The 19,666-nt window shown below is 39.4% G+C and overlaps 2 protein-coding genes across 6 annotated transcripts in view; one reads left to right on the forward strand and one right to left on the reverse strand.

Annotated features, from left to right (window-relative positions):
• The window catches only part of LOC135215842 (gastrula zinc finger protein XlCGF8.2DB-like), a 174,217-nt gene that overhangs the window by 60,700 nt on the left and 93,851 nt on the right, over positions 1 to 19,666 (forward strand). For both annotated transcript variants that reach the window (XM_064250805.1, XM_064250798.1), the window contains exon 2: positions 1,842 to 2,045. The gene's annotated coding sequence lies outside the window, so the exon portion shown is untranslated. The remainder of the gene's footprint in view (positions 1 to 1,841; positions 2,046 to 19,666) is intronic.
• The window catches only part of LOC135215814 (zinc finger protein 341-like), an 88,700-nt gene that overhangs the window by 20,374 nt on the left and 48,660 nt on the right, over positions 1 to 19,666 (reverse strand). For 2 of the 4 annotated variants that reach the window (XM_064250768.1, XM_064250775.1), the window contains exons 3-6: positions 17,646 to 18,194; positions 15,991 to 16,704; positions 15,637 to 15,755; positions 178 to 450 (exon numbers count right to left, since the gene is read on the reverse strand). In XM_064250768.1, coding sequence (XP_064106838.1) covers positions 178 to 450; positions 15,637 to 15,755; positions 15,991 to 16,704; positions 17,646 to 18,194 — 1,655 coding nt within the window. The remainder of the gene's footprint in view (positions 1 to 177; positions 451 to 15,636; positions 15,756 to 15,990; positions 16,705 to 17,645; positions 18,195 to 19,666) is intronic. The other 2 variants (XM_064250788.1, XM_064250782.1) reach the window with 2 other exon arrangements.

A 19,666-nucleotide genomic window follows, 5' to 3' on the forward strand; every position in this document is an offset into this window, starting at 1 on the left:
AAGAATATCAAACTCATGAAACCTGAGAACAGAGTGGACAGAATAATAAGACTCCATGACACCCGTACAATTTGTCACTGAACAGATGATCTAAAAGCATTAGTTACTAATATGTACACAAAATACCTACTTGACTAGACAATAACTAAAATGTACTCCCAAATAAATGTTTTATACCTGTGCCTCTGCAGCGGATTCTTGTTGTGTCGTTTCTTCCCGGTGGGAGTCCATCCATCTGCTATGTGACTGGCAATGTGGAGATCATAAGTATCTCTCTTAATGGTGCTGAAGTTACAGAGTGGCATTGTGCAAGTATATTGCTTGGGAATAGTCTCTGCTGGCTCAGGTTCATCAGGCTGATGTTCTGTTGCCAAGTGTTTTCGTAACCCACCCCTTGTGCGACAGACCATCCCACACTCGCCACATTCATATCCTTCACCTGAAACACTGCTGCCGAAAGAGGAAGGTATTATTACATAAGCACTTGAGCTTACCATGGGAGTAGTTAAAAGTCTGAAGCATTTAAGCAAACCCCACAATAATTAAAATGGGATACTCCTGCAATGCAAAAAATTTAAATTCTACTTCACTAGTTTTCATTAGAATGAAGTCCTTTAATTTATTGACATATGTGAAGAATTTCAAAAATATACAATAAACAATTCCAAATATTGAATGCTATTGGGTTGTAGCAATTCTATGCTATACATGGGGAATCTAACTAGATGCATTGTGGCCTTGTATGATAAATAACCACCCTTTTAGAAATAGTCAACCACACCTATTTCTGGACTCACAATTCACAGATTTTTCCGTGGAACACAACAAGTCTGACTTAAGAAGTTCAGCGGTTACGACACTTCATATACTATATTCATCAGAAATTATTTCCTGGTTTACAACACATTCCGGGGTTACAAAGCCAATCTGATGGAAGAAATATGGCTCCAAAACAACAGAATATAAAAATTTTGGTGGTTTTTTTTATGAAAAACTCAGTAAAAATGCAGTTTACATAATTTTCAATACACCCAAAGCATTAAAAGTAAGGATTTCTTAGGATTTTTGACAATGTTCCAGTTTACGATGATTTTCAATTTACAACGTAACATAGGAATGGAACCCCCGTTGTAAACAGGAGACTGCCTGTACACACATTATTTGTGGAAAATTCACCGAGTTGCGGAATTTTTCACTGAGAAATAGTCACAAATCACTACACAGTAATACCTCAATCTTACGTGATTCGATTTGCGGGAATTCACAATATGTAGTGTGAACTTTTCAGTGGAACCTAACATGCAAATATACATACACCCATACATCCATTTTTATATATACACATATGTATAAATTATTATTTCAGGGGCTGTTCACAACTTACAACTGCCACCTGCATTTACCCTATGGGTAATGTAAGTAGACACAATACATATAAGATCTTGCATGAACAATGTAGATAGTAAATACATGCACCTCTTGTACATTTTTGTTCTCTCAATCTCATTATCCCTCTATTTGTTTCAGTCTACTGTATATACCTAGAATTTTTTATGGATTTTGATCACCTTGTCTTCACAGTAGCATTCATTCTTATTTAGTTCTAAAAGAGTAGCCATTTTTCCCCTAACATCAGCCGACTTTGGGAGGGGGAACGCATGCCAGAAAGGCATTTCCGTTTAGGAGCGGGGGAAGAAAATAAGCCATTAGCTTAGGCCTCGAGGTTAGAGTAAGAAAGGCAGGTCACAGGATTAGATAGGCCTCGATGTGAGCTTTAGGGATTCCTAGCATAAGACCACTTTTCCCTCCAAATTCACTGGTTGTGTTTTCACATCTTTCAGACAATGCCGGAGGCTGTGTGTGAAATCCAGACCATTCGGAAGCACCGTGACCTGCTTTCTGCTCTGAGTCTCAGTTCAAGCTAGTGCTCCTTGAGAACAGACGTGTCCTCTTCTCTGACTGGAAGTCAGCCTTTGTCCTTCCCACGCTGGTTGGAGCCCCCCTTCATACATCACGACACATGTTCAAGCCTCAAGGGATTAAAGGTACGTCTATAAAGTGCAAAATCCAACCAGCCCTATTCCTCCAAGACGAATCTTGCTATTTTCATTTTCAAATCTCCCTTGTATCAATTCTACTGAAATTCCTTTGTCACCATCGGGGCACATGTTACCCCTGTGACCTGTTCAAGCTTAAGTCTTCATTGAATATTTCATTTAAACACTATATGTAGTTCCTCCCCCCAGTGTGTTAGATAAAAGTGAGTAACTGTAAGTTTGTGCAAGAAGTCTTTATTTTATTCTGTGTCTAATCTGAGAACTTCCAGATCTTTGCCGAGTCATATGTTGTCTCCTTGCTCGCAAGTGCTTCCTTAACGCAAGATAACTATGAGTAATTTTGGAAACCAGCATTGAAGTAAATCTGATTTTGGCCAGCCTTTCCCTATTGTGAGAGATAGGATTGGTCCATGTGTAGACTAGTTGCCTTTAGTTTATCCCAGGCCATTCAATGGCCTCGTGTAAATAATAATGTAGATTAATTAGCTGGTTTTTAATGGCGACCTTCTAGAGTAAAAATAACCAAATCAATCCTTTTTAAGGTAAGTTAGAAGCACTTTATTCTCCATTATTCCCTCTAATATTTTTCCTTTACGTATTTGGGATCTGAAGGCCAACCAAAACCTAAGAAATTTTTGTAAAAAAAAACTTCCAATATACATATCCTTTAATGAAAAAACACAGGAAAATTCAATCCAATGTTATTTCACTTAGTGAATCAATTTATATTGTATTATAATATTGATCTATTTTTAACTTGATATGTATAAAAAAAACAATCATCCCGACATTTCAATTTTTTTCTGCTGATGTAAACATAATATCAGTTCTCTCTCTCTCTCTCTCTCTCTCTTCTCTCTCTCTCTCTCTCTCTCTCTCGTCTCTCTCATCTCTCTCTCTCTCTCTCTCTCTCTCTCTCTCTCTCTCTCTCTCTCTGTGTTTATTTGTTTTGCTTAGTTTTATAGATAAATGTGACGTTAGTTTGTAATTTTTTCATATTTTCCATGCAATAATTACAACTTCTTGCATTTCAATAACTAGGTCATTTATGTGGGCATACAGTACCTGTATGATTTACATATGTAATCTTAACCATATCATTATTTCTGATAATGTATAGTAGGCAGTCCTCGGGTTACAACAGTCTCGGCTTACGACATTCCGAGGTTACGACGCCTACAAACGCTGACCTGGCAGATGAAATATGACACCAAAAATGCAAAATAATCAATATTTAAAGGTTTTTTTTTTTATTAAAAATGCAATAAGAATGCAGTTTACATAGTTTTAAATGCACCCAAAGCATTAAAAGTAAGGTTTTCTTAGGATTTTTGACGATGTTCCGGCTTACGACGATTTTCGGCTTACGACACGTCTCAAGAACGGAACACCCCCGTTGAAACCCGGGGACTGCCTGTATTAGTGTTTGAACTATTAAAATAGGCAGTTACTATAAGCATTTTAGTTTAGTGTATATGTACAGGGTATGATAAGAAAATTTGTACATTTTCAAATATTCCTATTAATGTAAACATAGCAAAATATCAATTCATTAAGGCAAATATAGTTAATTAGTTAAGATTTCAGCACGTCTTACTTTTTTATTTTTTCAATTGTTTACTTAAGGAATTCTTAACTTTTTCTATTTTTATAAATTTTTAGGTAAGGCGCGCACTGCACTTTTTTCGGTTTTATAAATTGTTTACAATGTTCCCCCTGTATTCGCGTTCTCCGGATTCGCAGACTCACACATTCGCGGGTTTTTCTTTGGAACCTATCTAGAAATTATTCGCGGACGGACTCGCCCATTCGCGGAATTTTCCGACGAAAATAATCACTAATTAGTGTATTTTGATGTTTATTTTCATGACTAAATACATTTTTATGATACAAAAATGATTTACTAATTTTCAAATATTAATTTTGATTAATACTGCATTAGTAAGTTTAATAACTTTAAATATCACATAATAAAAATAATAATTCTCTCTCTCTCTCTACTACAAAGATGTATGTTTTTTTGTATGATAAATAAAAGATTTACTATTTTCAAATATTAATATTAATTTATACAGCAATAATATCAATTCATTAAAGAAAATACCATAGTGAATTAGTAAGATTTTTGCTTATAAATTTAAAAAAATATGGAAGAATGAAGGAAATCCCAGTCAGATTCTTTCTAAAAAAAAAAAAAACTCAGATATACATATCAAGTTAAGTAACCGGAGGGGGAAGGAGCTGATTTGTTGCTGTCATCAAGTGGGCATCAAATTCTCTCTCTCTCTCTCTCTCTCTCAATCAACTCTCCTCTCAAATCCCAATCTCTCTCTCTACTCTCTCTCTCTCTTCTCTCTCTCTTTTCCTCGTCTCTCTCTTTTACTGAGATGATAGATTTATATGGTACATATATGCGTAATATGTTTATTAATATTTTCAAATAATAATAATAATAATAATAACTGTAATTACAAAAATCATATGTGAAAGTATTTTACAAATACTACGATAATCTCTCTCTCTCTCTCTCTCTCTCTCTCTCTCTCTCTCTCTCTCTCTCTCTCTCTCTCTCTCTCTCTCTTAAAGCGATGTATGTTTTTTGGATGTGATTTACTAATTTTCAAATATCAATATTATTAATGTAAACAGCAATAATATAAATTCATTAAAGAAAATACTAAAGTGAATTAGCAAGATTTTAGTTTATAAATAAAAAGAATTATGTAACCCCGTGTCTTGTTGAGTAGCCAGCTTGTTGGCTGGGTTCCAACTGTCAAATCCAGTGTTGTCATCTATGGATCATTGAGATTCTCTCTCTCTTTCTCTTTTGCTGATATATATGAGATAATTTCTATGGTACATGTGTATGTTTATTAATATTTTTGCATAATAATAATAATAATAATAATAATAATAATAATAATATAACTAATCTCAAAATTCACGTGATAGTATTTTAAAGAAGTACAATAATCTATCCATTTCACTCTTTTAAATAAGGACAACCCCCTCTCTCTCTCTCTCTCTCTCTCTCTCTGCTATTGGCTGTTTATATATTTCTTATGGTAAAATGTTTAAGATTACTTTAAAATGGTATATTTGATGTAGGATAATACTTTAAGTAGACATTTGGTATTTGTGATTTCACATTTCATTGTTCCCTTGTAAAAAGAAAATGGGTGTCTCAAATAGTAACAGTATGAAAGAAAACGTGCATGACCGAATACTTATGGGGGGACTGAATTATTTTCACATACGTAACTAAGTCATTCAGTACGTACATAGTATGTATTTATGTATAAACATAAAATGTAAGATTTACTTTAAAATAGTATTAATAATATTTCAAAGATTAATATGAACCATAATAGGATATTTTATGTATATTTGATGAAGGATGGTCCTTTAAGGGATACTTTGGTGTTTGTACGTCCAGGACAGTTTATGAGCATTTTTAGAGGGGGGTTCCAAACATTCGCGGATTCTAACTATTCGCGGGGGGGTCTGGTACGCATCCCCCGCGAATACGGGGGGACCACTGTAATGTTAACTACTGTATTTATTGCCACTTGGCTGGCATTACGGTACGGTACAGTTGATATTTAGCCTATGTATACGGTACAGAATTACGGTGCGAAAATTTTACCAAAATACAGTAAGGTACAGTTCAGGTACGGAAAAAATGGGCAAATTCCTTACCGTACCTTACCTTAGGCTTGGATATATCGCTTAGCAATTACTGCTAATGCATATTTGGCCGCTTCAGTAACTTCACTACTAGATTACTAAGGTACTTTATATTTCAGTTTGTAATATACTATGCATGTGTATATGTGTGTGTAATTCCTTAATTAACTTGTGTATGTCTGTGTCTAATTCTTGATGTAACATGTTACAGAAGTTTACAGCATCAGGAATATAATCCCATACTGTCCATTTGAGACAATCTTCCTCCACTCTGCTTGACTATGAACGTGTCTGCTTCCCACTGCACAGGCAATGTTTTTTAAGTTCCATTGATGGTTAGACTATTCTATACTTTGTTTTTCTTAATAAGATCCTTAAAAGAGGAGGTCATGGTTTGAACAATATTATTATTATGCAAAGAATCATAATACTGAGAAATATTTTGAATATGATTTCGTACATTGTATTACATGTACCAAATAAATAGTTTCTTGGCAAAATGACAAATTTTCTAAGACAATGTGTATTTTTCATAGCTACAAACCTGAAGTCTTAACAATAGGATAATTTCTAGCGGCTAGCTGGATCCAGTTAAAAAGCAGATGAAAGCAAGAAATCTTGTGATATCTGGCAATGCATGTGCAGATCGGGTGAAAAGTGGTAAAGGACCATGCCGCTACGCCACCATGTCAGTCTTTCCCAACTTAGGATGTCTTTACAAACAGAGGGGTGGCTAGAGGCGGGCAGTATAATGTTAAGGGGGCCGGCCGGATAATGCCATTTTTTAAGGACAGGACTTTGATATTCATACCACTTAATAAGGTGACTTGGGACATCTCCAAACCGCATATGATTTTCGCCTCTGACCTTCGGTTTTGTGACGCCAGGGCGATTTATCCCGAAAATAACCATTTTTCAAATTCTATCTCCTCCCTTGATATTTAATATTAAGACCTGGGATTACTACCATATATAGACCTGATGTAGACCTCCAATCGAATGGAGAGTTTTTTTTCTAAAAGTCATTTTTTTGCAAGATATGAATTTTTCAATATGGTAAAAAAATAAACCCTATAAATCAGGAGAAAAAAATTTATAAAAAAAAATACGAAACAAAAATTGGAAAAAAGGGCTCTATTTGATTGTTCTATAATGTCTTTCTGAGCTATATACCAAATTCCAATGGTATAACTTTAAAACTAAGTGAGAAGATAGATTTTGAAGGTCAATAAGTATAGTTTTGAGATACGGGCGTTCAAAGTTTTCCTTCGTATTTCTATAAAGACAATGTTAATAAATAATGATTATTATGAATGTATATTTCTTTTTTGTGTATTAATAAACCAAATCTATTTTATTTATCATAATTTAATCATAAATGATGATCCCTTTGCTCATATATCGCAGCCTGGGGCACTGCTTGAGGCAAGATGGGGCACTTCTTCCTACGCAATTCTCTCTCTCCCCTTCACTAACTCGGCTTATTACAGCGAATTTTCTTCTTCTGTATGTTAGCGAGATGTTTTCCTTGTATTTTCCTCTTTGGCATGATGAAATTCTTGCCCGGAACAAAGATAAACAAACGTAAATGCAAGAGAATGCCAAGAGGTGAAACTCGAAGGCGTACTCTTTTTTTTACAAAGACAATTTAATAAATCATGATTATTATGAATTTCATATTCCATTTTGGGTTTTAAAAAACCAAAACTTTGTTATTTATCATAAATGAAAATCTCTTTGCTCAAAGATCGTAGCCTTGGTGCACAGTGTGACGTGTGCTGTCAAGCAAGACGGGGGCGTTACTAAGCAACCCTCCCCTCTCTTTTCACTAACTACGCATATATTATGATATTCTGTAATAATACTTGAGCGATTTTTCTTCGTCTGTATGTTAGCGAGATGTTTTCCTTGTCTTTTCCTCATTGGCACGATGAAATTCTTGCCGAAACATACATAAACATACGTAAAAGCAGGTGTATGTCAGAGGTGAAATGGAACGTGTAGACTACTCGAAGTCTGTGATCACACTAAATGGACTTGGTAGCTGAGCCTGGTCTCCTTCTCGACTCGGGGAATGTCTACAGATGCCATTTCTCCCAATTTCTTTGACAATAATTATCAAAATTTACGATAATAGAGGAAATATTGCATTTTCTTGTACGGATCAATGTTTTAGGCTTATTGAGTTACGTTAACTAATTACCCTGTAACTACGAAAGTAAGAGGAATTTTGACGAAATATTTCGTATACGTATTCTCAATTGCCATATGAAGCTCCATGAATTTTTTCATGACTTTGCATTTTCGCCCTATACCTCCATATAAAGGGGTTCCGGCCGGCCCCCTTAAGACCTCAGGTTTGTAGCTATGAAAAATACAAATTGTCTTAGAACATTTGTCATTGTTCATACACGAACAAACTTTCGGTCTTAACAACAGGAAAGACTCATACTTGGAGGGGGTACAAGGCATCTTAAACCGGATGGGGCCTACCCACTAGTTCAGCTTCCAGAAGAAATTACTTCTGGAGAGGGACTGAAGCCCATTGAGAAGCTAGATAAATTGATATCTAACCACTCAGACCCTGAGTGACATACAATGATATATGGGAGAATCATTGTATAGGGAACCAAAGAGAAACTTTGACTGTCCAAAAGCAAACCAATACACCAGGGTTTGTTACTACTCCCAACTCTTCCTTGCCAAGGAGTGGAGCATATGCTACTGAATAGAGGGTTTGATATTTGTATATTAAGCGACCACGCTATCAGTATGACAACCTTACTCACCTTTATCAGACCAGTCCAGCGAATGACGTGTCTATTTCTTAACCTGCCTGAAGGAAGAAGGAAAGGTACAAGAGAAAGAAAGAGACCAGCCAACTCACTCATTTTCTCATCCACACAATCATCTTAGGTAAGATACAAAAGTGCCCTATTAAGGGCAACTAAGAGTTACACAACCTGTTGGGCAGCCACCATAGGACCCAGGGAAAACGTGTCCGTAGATCTGTGGGCAACATCCTTCAGATAGAAAGAGGTGAACGTGGACTGTCGTAACCAAGTAGCAGCACTCAGCACTCTATGTACAACCAAGTTCTTTTTGAAAGAGAGAGAGGGACCAATACCCCTAACATTATGCGATCTAGCCTGCACAGATATGGTGGTGGAATCATCAAGAGCCAAGTATGCCTGTCTGATGGCTTCCTGTATCCAAAAAGAGATAGTATTCTTAGACACCTCTTTCTTCATACAGCCTGTGCTAACAAAAAGTCTGTGGCAGCCTGGCCTAAGGTGCCGAGTCCTTTTAAGATAGCAACGCAGGGCCTGCACAGGGCACAACAAAAGCTCTTAAGCATCACCACCCACAAAGTCATTCAGTGATGGAATGGAAAACGAAGTGAACCTGTCATCGTGAACAGAGGGATTTTGGGTCTTGCCCTCGAATTCCGGGACAAATTCGAAGGACACCGACCCCCAAACCCTGGTGTGCTTCACATCATAGCTCAGACCGTGGAGCTCTCCTACCCTCTTGGAAGATGGCAAGGCCAGAAGGAAAACTGTCTTGAGCATCAAGTCCCTGTCAGATGAGCGACGCAAAGGCTCATATGGACTCTTAGTGAGCTCTTGAGAACCAAGGAAACATCCCATGTCAGAGCCTTGAGCTCCCTAGGAGAACTCGACTGCTCAAACCCCTTAACTAACCAGAAAGTTCCCAGGACGAGATGTCTATAGCTTTAAGGCATAACACCAAACTCAGGGCCGCCCTGTAGCCTCTAATGGCAGAAACAGTCATACGTTTCTCGTCTCTGAGGAAGGTTAAAAAGTCTGCTATTCGCTGAATAGAGGTTGAGACTTTATTTGCTGAATAGAGGTTGCAAGTGGAGGAAAATCCCGTTTATGACACCAATCACAGTAGATCGCCCATTTGCCATGGTAAACCACAGAGGTCAACTTTCTGAGACTGCTGGACATATGCCCTGCCGTTCTCTGAGAAAAGCCTCTCGCTTGGAGGAGATACTTGATAGCCTCTAACTGTGAAGAGACAGGGATTCTACTGATTGGTGGAACCTTTCTGCATGCAGCTGACACAGGAGATGCCACCAAGGGGAATTTCCCTCGGAAACCCTGACAACAGCAGATCTGGGAACCATTCCGCCTGAGGCCACAGAGGGGCTACCAAAGTCATCCTGAGACCGTGAACTCATTAGCCTGTTCAGAACTTGACGGATCAAACAAACCGGAGGGAAGGCATACACCTCCAGGTTGTCCCAGGGATGTTGGAATGTGTCCTCTGCTAACACTAAAGAATCTGGGACCACTGAACAGAATATCTCCAGCTTCCTGTTGCAGTGCCTAGGATCTAATCCCAACGACTGAGTTTGTCTGTGACCACATTCCATTTGCCTGGGATATACCTGGCTTAGAGTTCTACTGAATTGCTGACCACGCACTGGTGAACCTCGATGGTCAAGGCGTGAAGTTGATGAGAAACCAGGCCTCCCTGCTTGTTCACATAAGCGACCACCGTGGTGTCCGACATGAGAATGATAGAATGACCCTCTACCTTCTCCCGAAACTCCTTCACCCAGGAAGGCTGCCTTCAGCTCCAAGACGTTGATATGTTGCTGTTTGTCCTCCAAACTCTAAATGCCTGATGCAATGAGGCCACCTAAATGAGCCCCCAACCTGCGAGGGAGGCATCTGAGAACAGAGAGAAGTCCGGTGGAAGAGAGCGCAGAGGGACACCCTTCCAAAGATTCCGGTTGTCCAACCACCAACGAAGATCTTCTCTCACTTCCAGAGACAGAGGAACCTTTAACAAGGGTGAATCCCCCACCAGAGACCAGAATTCTCCCAGTCTCCATTGCAGAGACTGAAGATGAAGACGCCCATCAGGGACCAGCTTCTCCAGGGATGACAACACTCCCAGAAGAACCTGCCACTGATGAGATGACTGATGTGATTCTGATAGGAAGTCGCGCACCACCACTCGCAACTTCTCCAATCTCTGATCCAATGGAAAAACTTTTGCAACTGTCGTATCGATGACCGTGCCCAGGTAGAGAATCCTTTGACTGGGTACAAGGTTTGACTTTTCCTGGTTGACTACAATGCCCAGTTCCAGACAGAACCGAAGTAGACGATCCCAGCAGTTTTTCCCTGGAAACTGGCAAGACCAACCAATTGTCGAGGTACCTCAGCAAACGGATCCCCTGAGCATGGGCCCAACTTGACACACGAGAGAAGACCCTTGTGAACAATTGAGGGGCTGTTGTCAGCCCGAAGCACAGGCCTTGAACTCGAAGACCTTGTCCCCAAGAGATAAGCGAAGGAACTTCCTGGACGTCGGATGAATATGGATTTGGAAGTATGCATCCTTTAAGTCTATCGACAGCATGAAGTCACCTTCCCTCACTGCTGCCAACACTAAACGCGGGGTCTCCATCTTGAACCGTGTCTTCCTGATGAAGTGATTCAAGATGGATAAGTCGATCACAGGTCACCAACCTCCCGGCGCCTTAGGCACCAAGATGTGACTGTAAAACCCCGGAGATGGACGCACCACTTCCTCTATCGCATCCTTGTCCAGCATCTTCTGCACTTCCTCCCGAAGAGCCAAGAACTTCAGAGAATCTGGAGGATATGCCTTCCTGAGCTGCGGCGTGTCCGACTGAGGAGGAGAGAAGTCGAATGGCAGTAGGTACCCCACCCGAAGGAGATCTACCACCCACTTCTCCGCCCCATAACTCTGCCACTTGGCCCCAGTATGTCTTTGGTGTCAACCCGGCGCCAGTCTATCACATTTTCCAGCTTGGTCTGAGGACACAAAAATTGGGACTCCAACAGATCCCTGTTTCTCAATGCCAGCAAGGACTCTGTGTTAACTGATCTCTCCATCCTAGATAAAGCCGCGTCTCTTCTAATCAGAAGGTTAGCCCATAAATTAACACTGAGGTGAGCCATATACAAAAACGCCTTTCCTGCGGACTGCAACAGACTGGCAAGCAAGGATGCATTCACCAACCCTTCTGGGGACCTGTCAGAAGCTGTCTTGGCAATGGCCATAGACCAGAAGTCCAGCCAAGAACCGTCTGCAACATGGAGGCTGCTGTAGATTCCAACACTGAGGCATCCTGTGGAGACAAGGACAGAGCCACCGACCTCACCTGCTCCAAAGTCAATTCCAGTTTCAGGTGACTTACTATGTCTCGTGTGAGGCAGGGGTAGTAGCTTGGCAGAGCCCCTAGAGCAAAGCAAACCGTCCTGGTCTGAAACAGAGGCGTTAACCTTATGCAAGACCGACTGCAAGGCTTCCAAGCAAGAAGGAGTGTAAGACGACAGAGCCTGAGTCCTACTTTCCAAATTGTTAAACCCACGAATGAGATCGACAATTCTGAAAAGGAAGACAAAAACTCTTGCGTGTCTCCCTCCTGCTCCAGCAACGGAGACCGATGACGAGAAGGATGTGTAGGCTCCTCTAAGGCACCTTCCTCATTAAAATTAACGGAAGAATCAGCAGCCAAACAACCCCAAACACCAACTAACCTTTCTGGGCTAGGTCCACATGCCAGCTCCTGTGACGAGCCCACTACAACACTAGGAACATCACTACGCATTAATCCAACAGATGAAGGAGAATCCCCCAGAGTCAAACTCCTGGAAGCACAGGGAGAGGGGCAGGCAAACACTCCTGCTGCTCCAACGCCACGCTCACCACCTATGACCTCTTGACAGGAGCCTTGAGATCCTTACAGCAACAAATAGGCCCTGGAGAAGTAGGAGCCCTTGCATCATTTGCACGGACAGGGGAGGTTCCAACACGCTCGCAATGTGCATGGACAAAGCAGCCATAGAAGATGCACAAGGGAAGATACACTAACACTCCGAAACACCAACACTCTCGAGAACACATTGTTCCTCCCTCGTAGGGCATAGAGGGGGAAGAAGGATAGAAAGACAGCACTGGTCCCTTACGCGATCTCTTCACAGGAGGCGGGGACGATGGAACACGTTTCCTTTCAGTCCTCCCAGCCGACAAGGCAGCCAACTTATCATCCAAAACAGAGTCCAACCTCTTAAGCACCACCTGGCATAAATCCTCAGATGGATCAGCAAGAAAAAGCTCCGATGACATGGAAGGGAGATGCAGCGAACTGGGCGGCAGAGATGACGTTACGGCTGAGAGAGGCAGTGCAGAGGAGACAACTGGGAGTGACGTCACAAGTGGTGATGACATCACGGCTTCCCTTCGGTCCTAAGGGGAAGCAGACCCCACTGGCGGAGGAATACAAAACAACTGATCCCGTGACGTCATTAACGGGGCTGACGCCATGGCTTCCCTCCAACTCGAAGAAGCGGCAAGTCACTGGCGGAGCAATACAAGATGGCTGACCTCGGCTACCCACAAAGACGAGGGGGGAGGGCCTGGCCAGCCTGAGGAGGGGGGTAGCGAGCCTCCATAAAGTGCACTAGCAACCCCTCCAAGGACGGGGGACCCCCTGGCCCGAGCGTCTTCCAAATCGCCACCATCTGGGACGCCTGCGACTTTGGAATAAAAGAGAATGACAAAAAAAACCTCCCCCATCCCGGGAATCAAATTAACTCCCGAAGAAGAAGGGGCAACATTACAAAATTCAACCTGAGGGCCTCCCGATACTTCCAACGACGAATCGATGGAAGAAAAGGAGGAAGATACAGGCACAACTCTACTAAGGGGTGTGAACACTGCAGGAGACAAAGCATCGGGAAGAGGCGAAAAACCTTCCCAAGAAGGAAGAGTAGATACTCTCTGATGCTCTCTCTTGCTATAAAACGACGTCCACTGCTCTTTAGGCCATGCACAGCATTCCGTGCAAGGACTTGTTATAGTACAAACATTACAGCGGCTCCTGCTACAACACGTGATGTGAGGATCGGTCGCATTCGAAGCCAAAAAACGAGAACACGGAAAACCTGGAATTCCGGGGCACACACGTTGAGGAGGCCGAGAAGGAGCAGAAGAAGCCATAATAACAGCCACACACACACACACACTAAACATAAATGAAACGGGCAATGAACCGAGTAAAGGCCAAGAGAGGTGCCCAGGCGGTTAAGAAAAAGACTGACGCGGTGGCGTAGTTGCGTGGTCTTTGACCACTCTTCACCCGATTTATGCATGTGTTGTCAGATATCACAAGATTCCTTGCTTTCATCTGCGTTTTAACTGGATCCTGCTAGGCACTAGAAATTATCCAATTGTTAAGCCCAAAGGTTTGTTTTCGCGTATGAACAACTAGGTGTAAATGCAGCAGACCCAGAGACAGTAGTAAGTTTAAGAAATGATCTAAAGAAAATAGGAGAGTGGTCAAAAAGATGGCAAAAGCCTTTTAATGTGGATTGGTCAAAAAGATGGTAAATACCTTTTAATGTGGATAAGTGTAAAGTGTTCCAAATAGGAACAAACAACCCTCATGCCAACATGCTGCTTGGGAATGGCATAAATAGTAAAGAAAAAGAAGAGGACCTTGGAGTTATTATTACCAAGGACTTAAAATCCACAAAACAGTGCATAAAACCTGAAGCACAGAAACTAGTGGGATACATAAAGAGGTAGTTTAAATACAGAAACAAGGAAACGGTGCTGCAGCTCTACACATCAATAGTTAAGACCTCATCTTGAATATGCAAACCAGTTTTGGTGACCAACACTAAGAAAGGACATAAATAGATCAGAAGGGGTACAAGCAAGAGCCACAAAATTAATTCCATCCATCAGGCAAATAGGTTACCAAAGACAACTAGACAGCCTGAACATGTATGGCTTAGAAATACGACGATTGCGAGTACAACTAATAGAAACATTCATAATACTGAGAGGCATAACAAAAGTAGAGAGTAACCTATTTACGTTAAATGAAAACCTATTACGTTAAATGAAAACCAAACAAGAAATAATGGATGGAAACTAGAGTTGAAATCCATCCATCTCATTGCGGGAACTTCATCACATACAAGATATGTGACACATAGAATAAACTGCCACCAGAAGTTGTAAACAGCAACGGTGTGGATGAGTTTAAAAAAAAGCTATACAAAATCATTAGGACACTGTGAATGAACAGTAAAACCTGCTCCCAGAGTTAAGTGAGAACATGATGTCTCCTCGGATGGGCTAACAAGTCTTTGAGACATCCTAATCTTTGTAACTCTCTCTCCCTCAGGAAAGATACGTACTGTGTTTTAAAATGCTAGTAAAGTTAATTGTACATCTTTGGAAGACAAAAAACAAACATAATTTTTGTTGTTGTCAGTTGCTAGTAAAGAGAAATACATAAACATTCCTGAGAGAATAATTTTATTTTTTATAAGAATAATTTTCATACCTTGTTCATACTAGTTTCAATGTTCCCTTGCCTGTGCAAGTAGGTTTGCATTAACTTATCATTATAGTCCTGTCATTTTTCTTATTGTCTATTATTCAAGGTCTAAGATTTCAGAAAGTCTCTTAACCTCAATATTCCTTATGCAATTAATATTATCTCTGTTATTACTTTCTTAGTGCCATTAATAAAATTCATATCGTTGCTTTTCCCTTACCAATGACAGTTCAATATATTTTTTGGGGTTAATTATTCTATATAATGCTATACATGCAATGGTGCTTCCAGCAAGCAGCACTAGAGCTTCATGCCTTTTCAAGAGAAAACTCCCATTTACTGTGTAATGCTTGCTGGGGTCATGTATCTACATGAGCTTACAAATTTAACTCTCCCCATTAGAGTGATGCTAACAAGTGTCTAAACTAAACTTACAATGCTGTAAAGCAATCCAACCACTACACTACTGCACAATTTACATGAATACACCAGAAGAAACAATAAAAAAGACTGTGATTAATGTACTGATACCTGGTGTCAATAACGAGATTATCCTCATCTGAGTCATTGCTGAGCTGATCCAAAAGCTGCTTCTGTCCAGTCATATCTTCACCATTTAGGGGAGATGGCGTCTGCTTCTTGCGGCTCATCTAAAAATGATTTTTTAAAAGGAAAAATACAATAGACGAAATGGAGAGTATTTACGTCAACAAAAATAGCAGTACTATTCATTATAACACTGAAAAATCTGCACAAACAAGAAAACATGTTTTTTTTTTTTTTTTTTTTTTAAAGGACTAAGCATATGAGCTGTACAAACTGCACTTATAAGAAGTTTGGAGAAAAGATATATAATAGAGCACATAGCATAAGCAAAACAATTACCTTAACTCTGTTTCTATGATTGCTATGCTGACTGGCTGGCAGGTACATCATATGAGATCCCTGAGTTGAGACCTGCCGGTTGTCTTCCTGAGATAAGTGAGACGACTCATAATAATTGAGACTCAGTGGCCTAGTTTCAGGCATGCTGTTTCCATAGTTACTCAATCCGTTTGTCTGAGCAGAGGAAGGTACTGGCTGTTGACTCTGTTGCTGATTTAGATGATGCTGATTATGTTGTTGCCTTGATGGAAGAGGAGCTAACTCTAAAAGGTATGGGGAACCAGCATGGGGTGGAAACATGTAGGGTGGCACAGGTGATGGCGTCCCATTGCCCTCTATGGGAGGCATGCTGCTCGGTGAGGGCGGTAGAGGCGCGCCATGGTGAGAGTAAGGAACTGCAGGAAGTCCTCTTCCACCTATAATGACATTTGAAGGATGAGCATTATAAGATATAGAGGGAGATGGTGTTGGAGGTGGCTCTAATGGATCAATAAAATCATCTTGAGGCTCACTTTTTAGATTGGGGATATAGCTGTTGTCTACGGGGGAAGGTTCTGACTTCACTTGTGGGACGTAGATTACTTGAGCGTCAGGCACTGAATTAGGATGAGGATTGGCCTGTAGAGGCGAACCAGACATATACGGTGTAAAGCCCGTACCAACGGCAAAGCCTCCCTGGCTTCCTCCTTGTACTCGTCCAGGTGATACAGGAACCTACAAAATAAATTATTGGATTATGATTAATGGAATCTGATCAGACGAATAAGGAGAATAATTTGAGGAGTATTTAAGAACTTGCATAATTAATAAGGTGTAAGTTATAAGAGCTCTAATGGCAAAAAATATCTTCACATATTGTATACTGAATGTAAAACTAAAAGTTCATGAATGTAAGGATAAAAAGTGCTATATGTCAATTTTTATTTTTCTATCTAAATCAGCGCTTGATATTTAATTCATTACATAACAAGGTCTTTACACCTGCTGACCATTGAGAATGATTCAATTCTTCATCAGAGTTTTAACACTGTTATACTGTTGCTCATATTAATGGATATAGTAATTTCATAATGAAAACAAGTACACTTTCTAACAGAATACTTTAAGCCTAATTAAGTTTGTTTTGGTAACTAGCACACGGGCCTATAACCATTTAATAAAGTAATCAAGTCCTGGGGACACTAAAATTTTCACTGACATAAACCTTACATTCCCATTCATTGACCTTTATTAAATTTTTTTTTAATTCAGCATAATTTTCTTTAAAAATTCAGCCCTCATATCTCTCAATAGGTACAACTAAGCCAGTAACTATTAAAATGGTTGAATATGGCACACTTCAATCTTCAAAAATCCTGAACTGAGGTTTCGGCTAATAAATACACTGAAATTTACAAGAAACTTTCTCAAACAACTTCAGTACACAAAAAATGATATAAATAGCAAAATTCTCGGCAAGTCCCAACATAAAGCCGAGCAAACAGTTCTGCTTAATTGCTGAAAAGTCTTTAAAACCACATAGCATAATACTTCAAGCATGAAATATTGTATCTTGAATCACAAATTTACATAGTGTAACCCTTAGATATTCAAAAGACAAAGAAAATGTAACCCTTACATATTCAAAAGACAAAGAAAAATATCAATAAACTTACATGGTCTTGATGGTAGTAACTTGGAGTACCATGGTGATGCTGGGAGGGAGGGGGTGGAGGGAGCCCCTGAGGTTGTGTGGGTGGATTACGTGGATGAATATGATGGTGATGTGGATGCTGTTGGAGAGGATGTGAATGAAGATGCTGAGGTGGGGGAGGGGGAGGAGGTGGATGGTGGTGATGCTGAGGATGCTGCTGATGCGTTAACAATAATGGCGTCGGCAAGGGATGCTGATGACCCGTTAGCTCAACCACACTGCTGCCTCCTCTGTCTGGAGGAGTTGGGGAGTGTGTTGTGTAGGACACTGATGAGGTAGAGTAGACCGAAGGAGCCGTGGTCGAATGGGAAGACACAATAGTGTAGGACGACGAAGGGGGAGATGGTCTTGAGGCCGAAGAAGGGGTGGTGGTGGTGGAGGAGGCATTGGAGAATGTGTTGGAGAATGCAACAGAGAGAGCTTCATCATCATCCCCAACAAAACCCATCATGACACTTGCTGCGTCGTTCTGTAGCATTGATGCCTCAACCATACTCAGATCCTCACTCCCCTAGAATGAATATGCAAGGAATTCAATCAAAGAAGTAAAATAATTTAGAACATGAATGACCACACATTGTGGGACTTCATTTTTGTAGTAAAATGGCCAACAACTAATGACTATGAAAAATGCATATTACCACTAACCTCACCTATATATAAAATTGATAAATAATGAATGTTAAATATTCACAGTGTAATTCATATCTGATTAATCCAAACTAATATATATATATATATATATATATATTATATATATATATATATATATATTATATATATATATATATATATTATATATATATATATATATCACACATCTATATATATATATATATATACTATATATATTATATATATATATATATATATATATATATATATATATATATATATATATATATATATAATTGATGTATGTATGTAGATATTACGTGAATTGCCGTATTTACAGACTCGGGATTTATGGACTCACGTATTCACAGATTTCTCTCTGGGACATACACCATCCCCATTATTCGTGGGAAATTCATGTAAGCGTGGTATTTTTCTGAGAAATATCCACAAATTCCTTTTACTTTTGTATTTATTTCATCGTAAAATGCACTTTTCGTGATAAAACTATTAAAAGAAACCAAGTATACACATTTGTAGTGGGTTTTTCCTGAGTTTTACCTAAAATAATAGGCAGTTTTTGAGTTTTTTTTATTATAGGGATTTCAAGTACGTATCTGCAGGTTCCAGCTATTTGCAGAGGGGGTCTGGTATGCATCCCCTGCAAATACAGGGGGACCACAATGTATGTATGTAATGTAAAATAAATAAATATAACGTATATATATATATATATATAATATATTATATTATATATATATATAGATAGATAGATAGATAGATATATATATATAGATAGATAGATAGATAGATAGATATAGATAGATAGATAGATAGATAGATAGATAGATATATATAGATATGAGAGATATATATATATATATATATATATATATATATATATATATATATATATATATATATATATATATATATATATATATATATATATATACACATACATACTAGGTGATTAAAAAAGAATGACCCTATTTTATGACTAAATATTTTATGAAGGAAAAATAGCAAAAAATAAAACTTATAATACAAGTATTCTAATAACAGTCAAGTTTTATTTCACATGTTACAAGTGCTCAATATGGCCACCCCTTGCAGCACGAACAACATCAATAGGATATGAGAATTCTTCCCAAACGTTGAATCACATCAGGATCAATTGTATTGATCGCTGTTGTTATTTGATGTTTTAAGTGTTCAGGTCAGTTGGCCATGGTGGAGCGAAGACTTTATCTTTTACAAACCCCCGGAGAAAAAAATCACAAACTGTGAGGTCAGGAGATCTAGGAGGCCAAGCACAAAGAGCACCGTCTTGGGCCCCTATCTGACCAATCCACAGTGCAGCGTGCA

The sequence above is a fragment of the Macrobrachium nipponense genome, chromosome 19, assembly GCF_015104395.2.
Source record: "Macrobrachium nipponense isolate FS-2020 chromosome 19, ASM1510439v2, whole genome shotgun sequence".
Lineage (NCBI taxonomy): Eukaryota > Metazoa > Arthropoda > Malacostraca > Decapoda > Palaemonidae > Macrobrachium > Macrobrachium nipponense.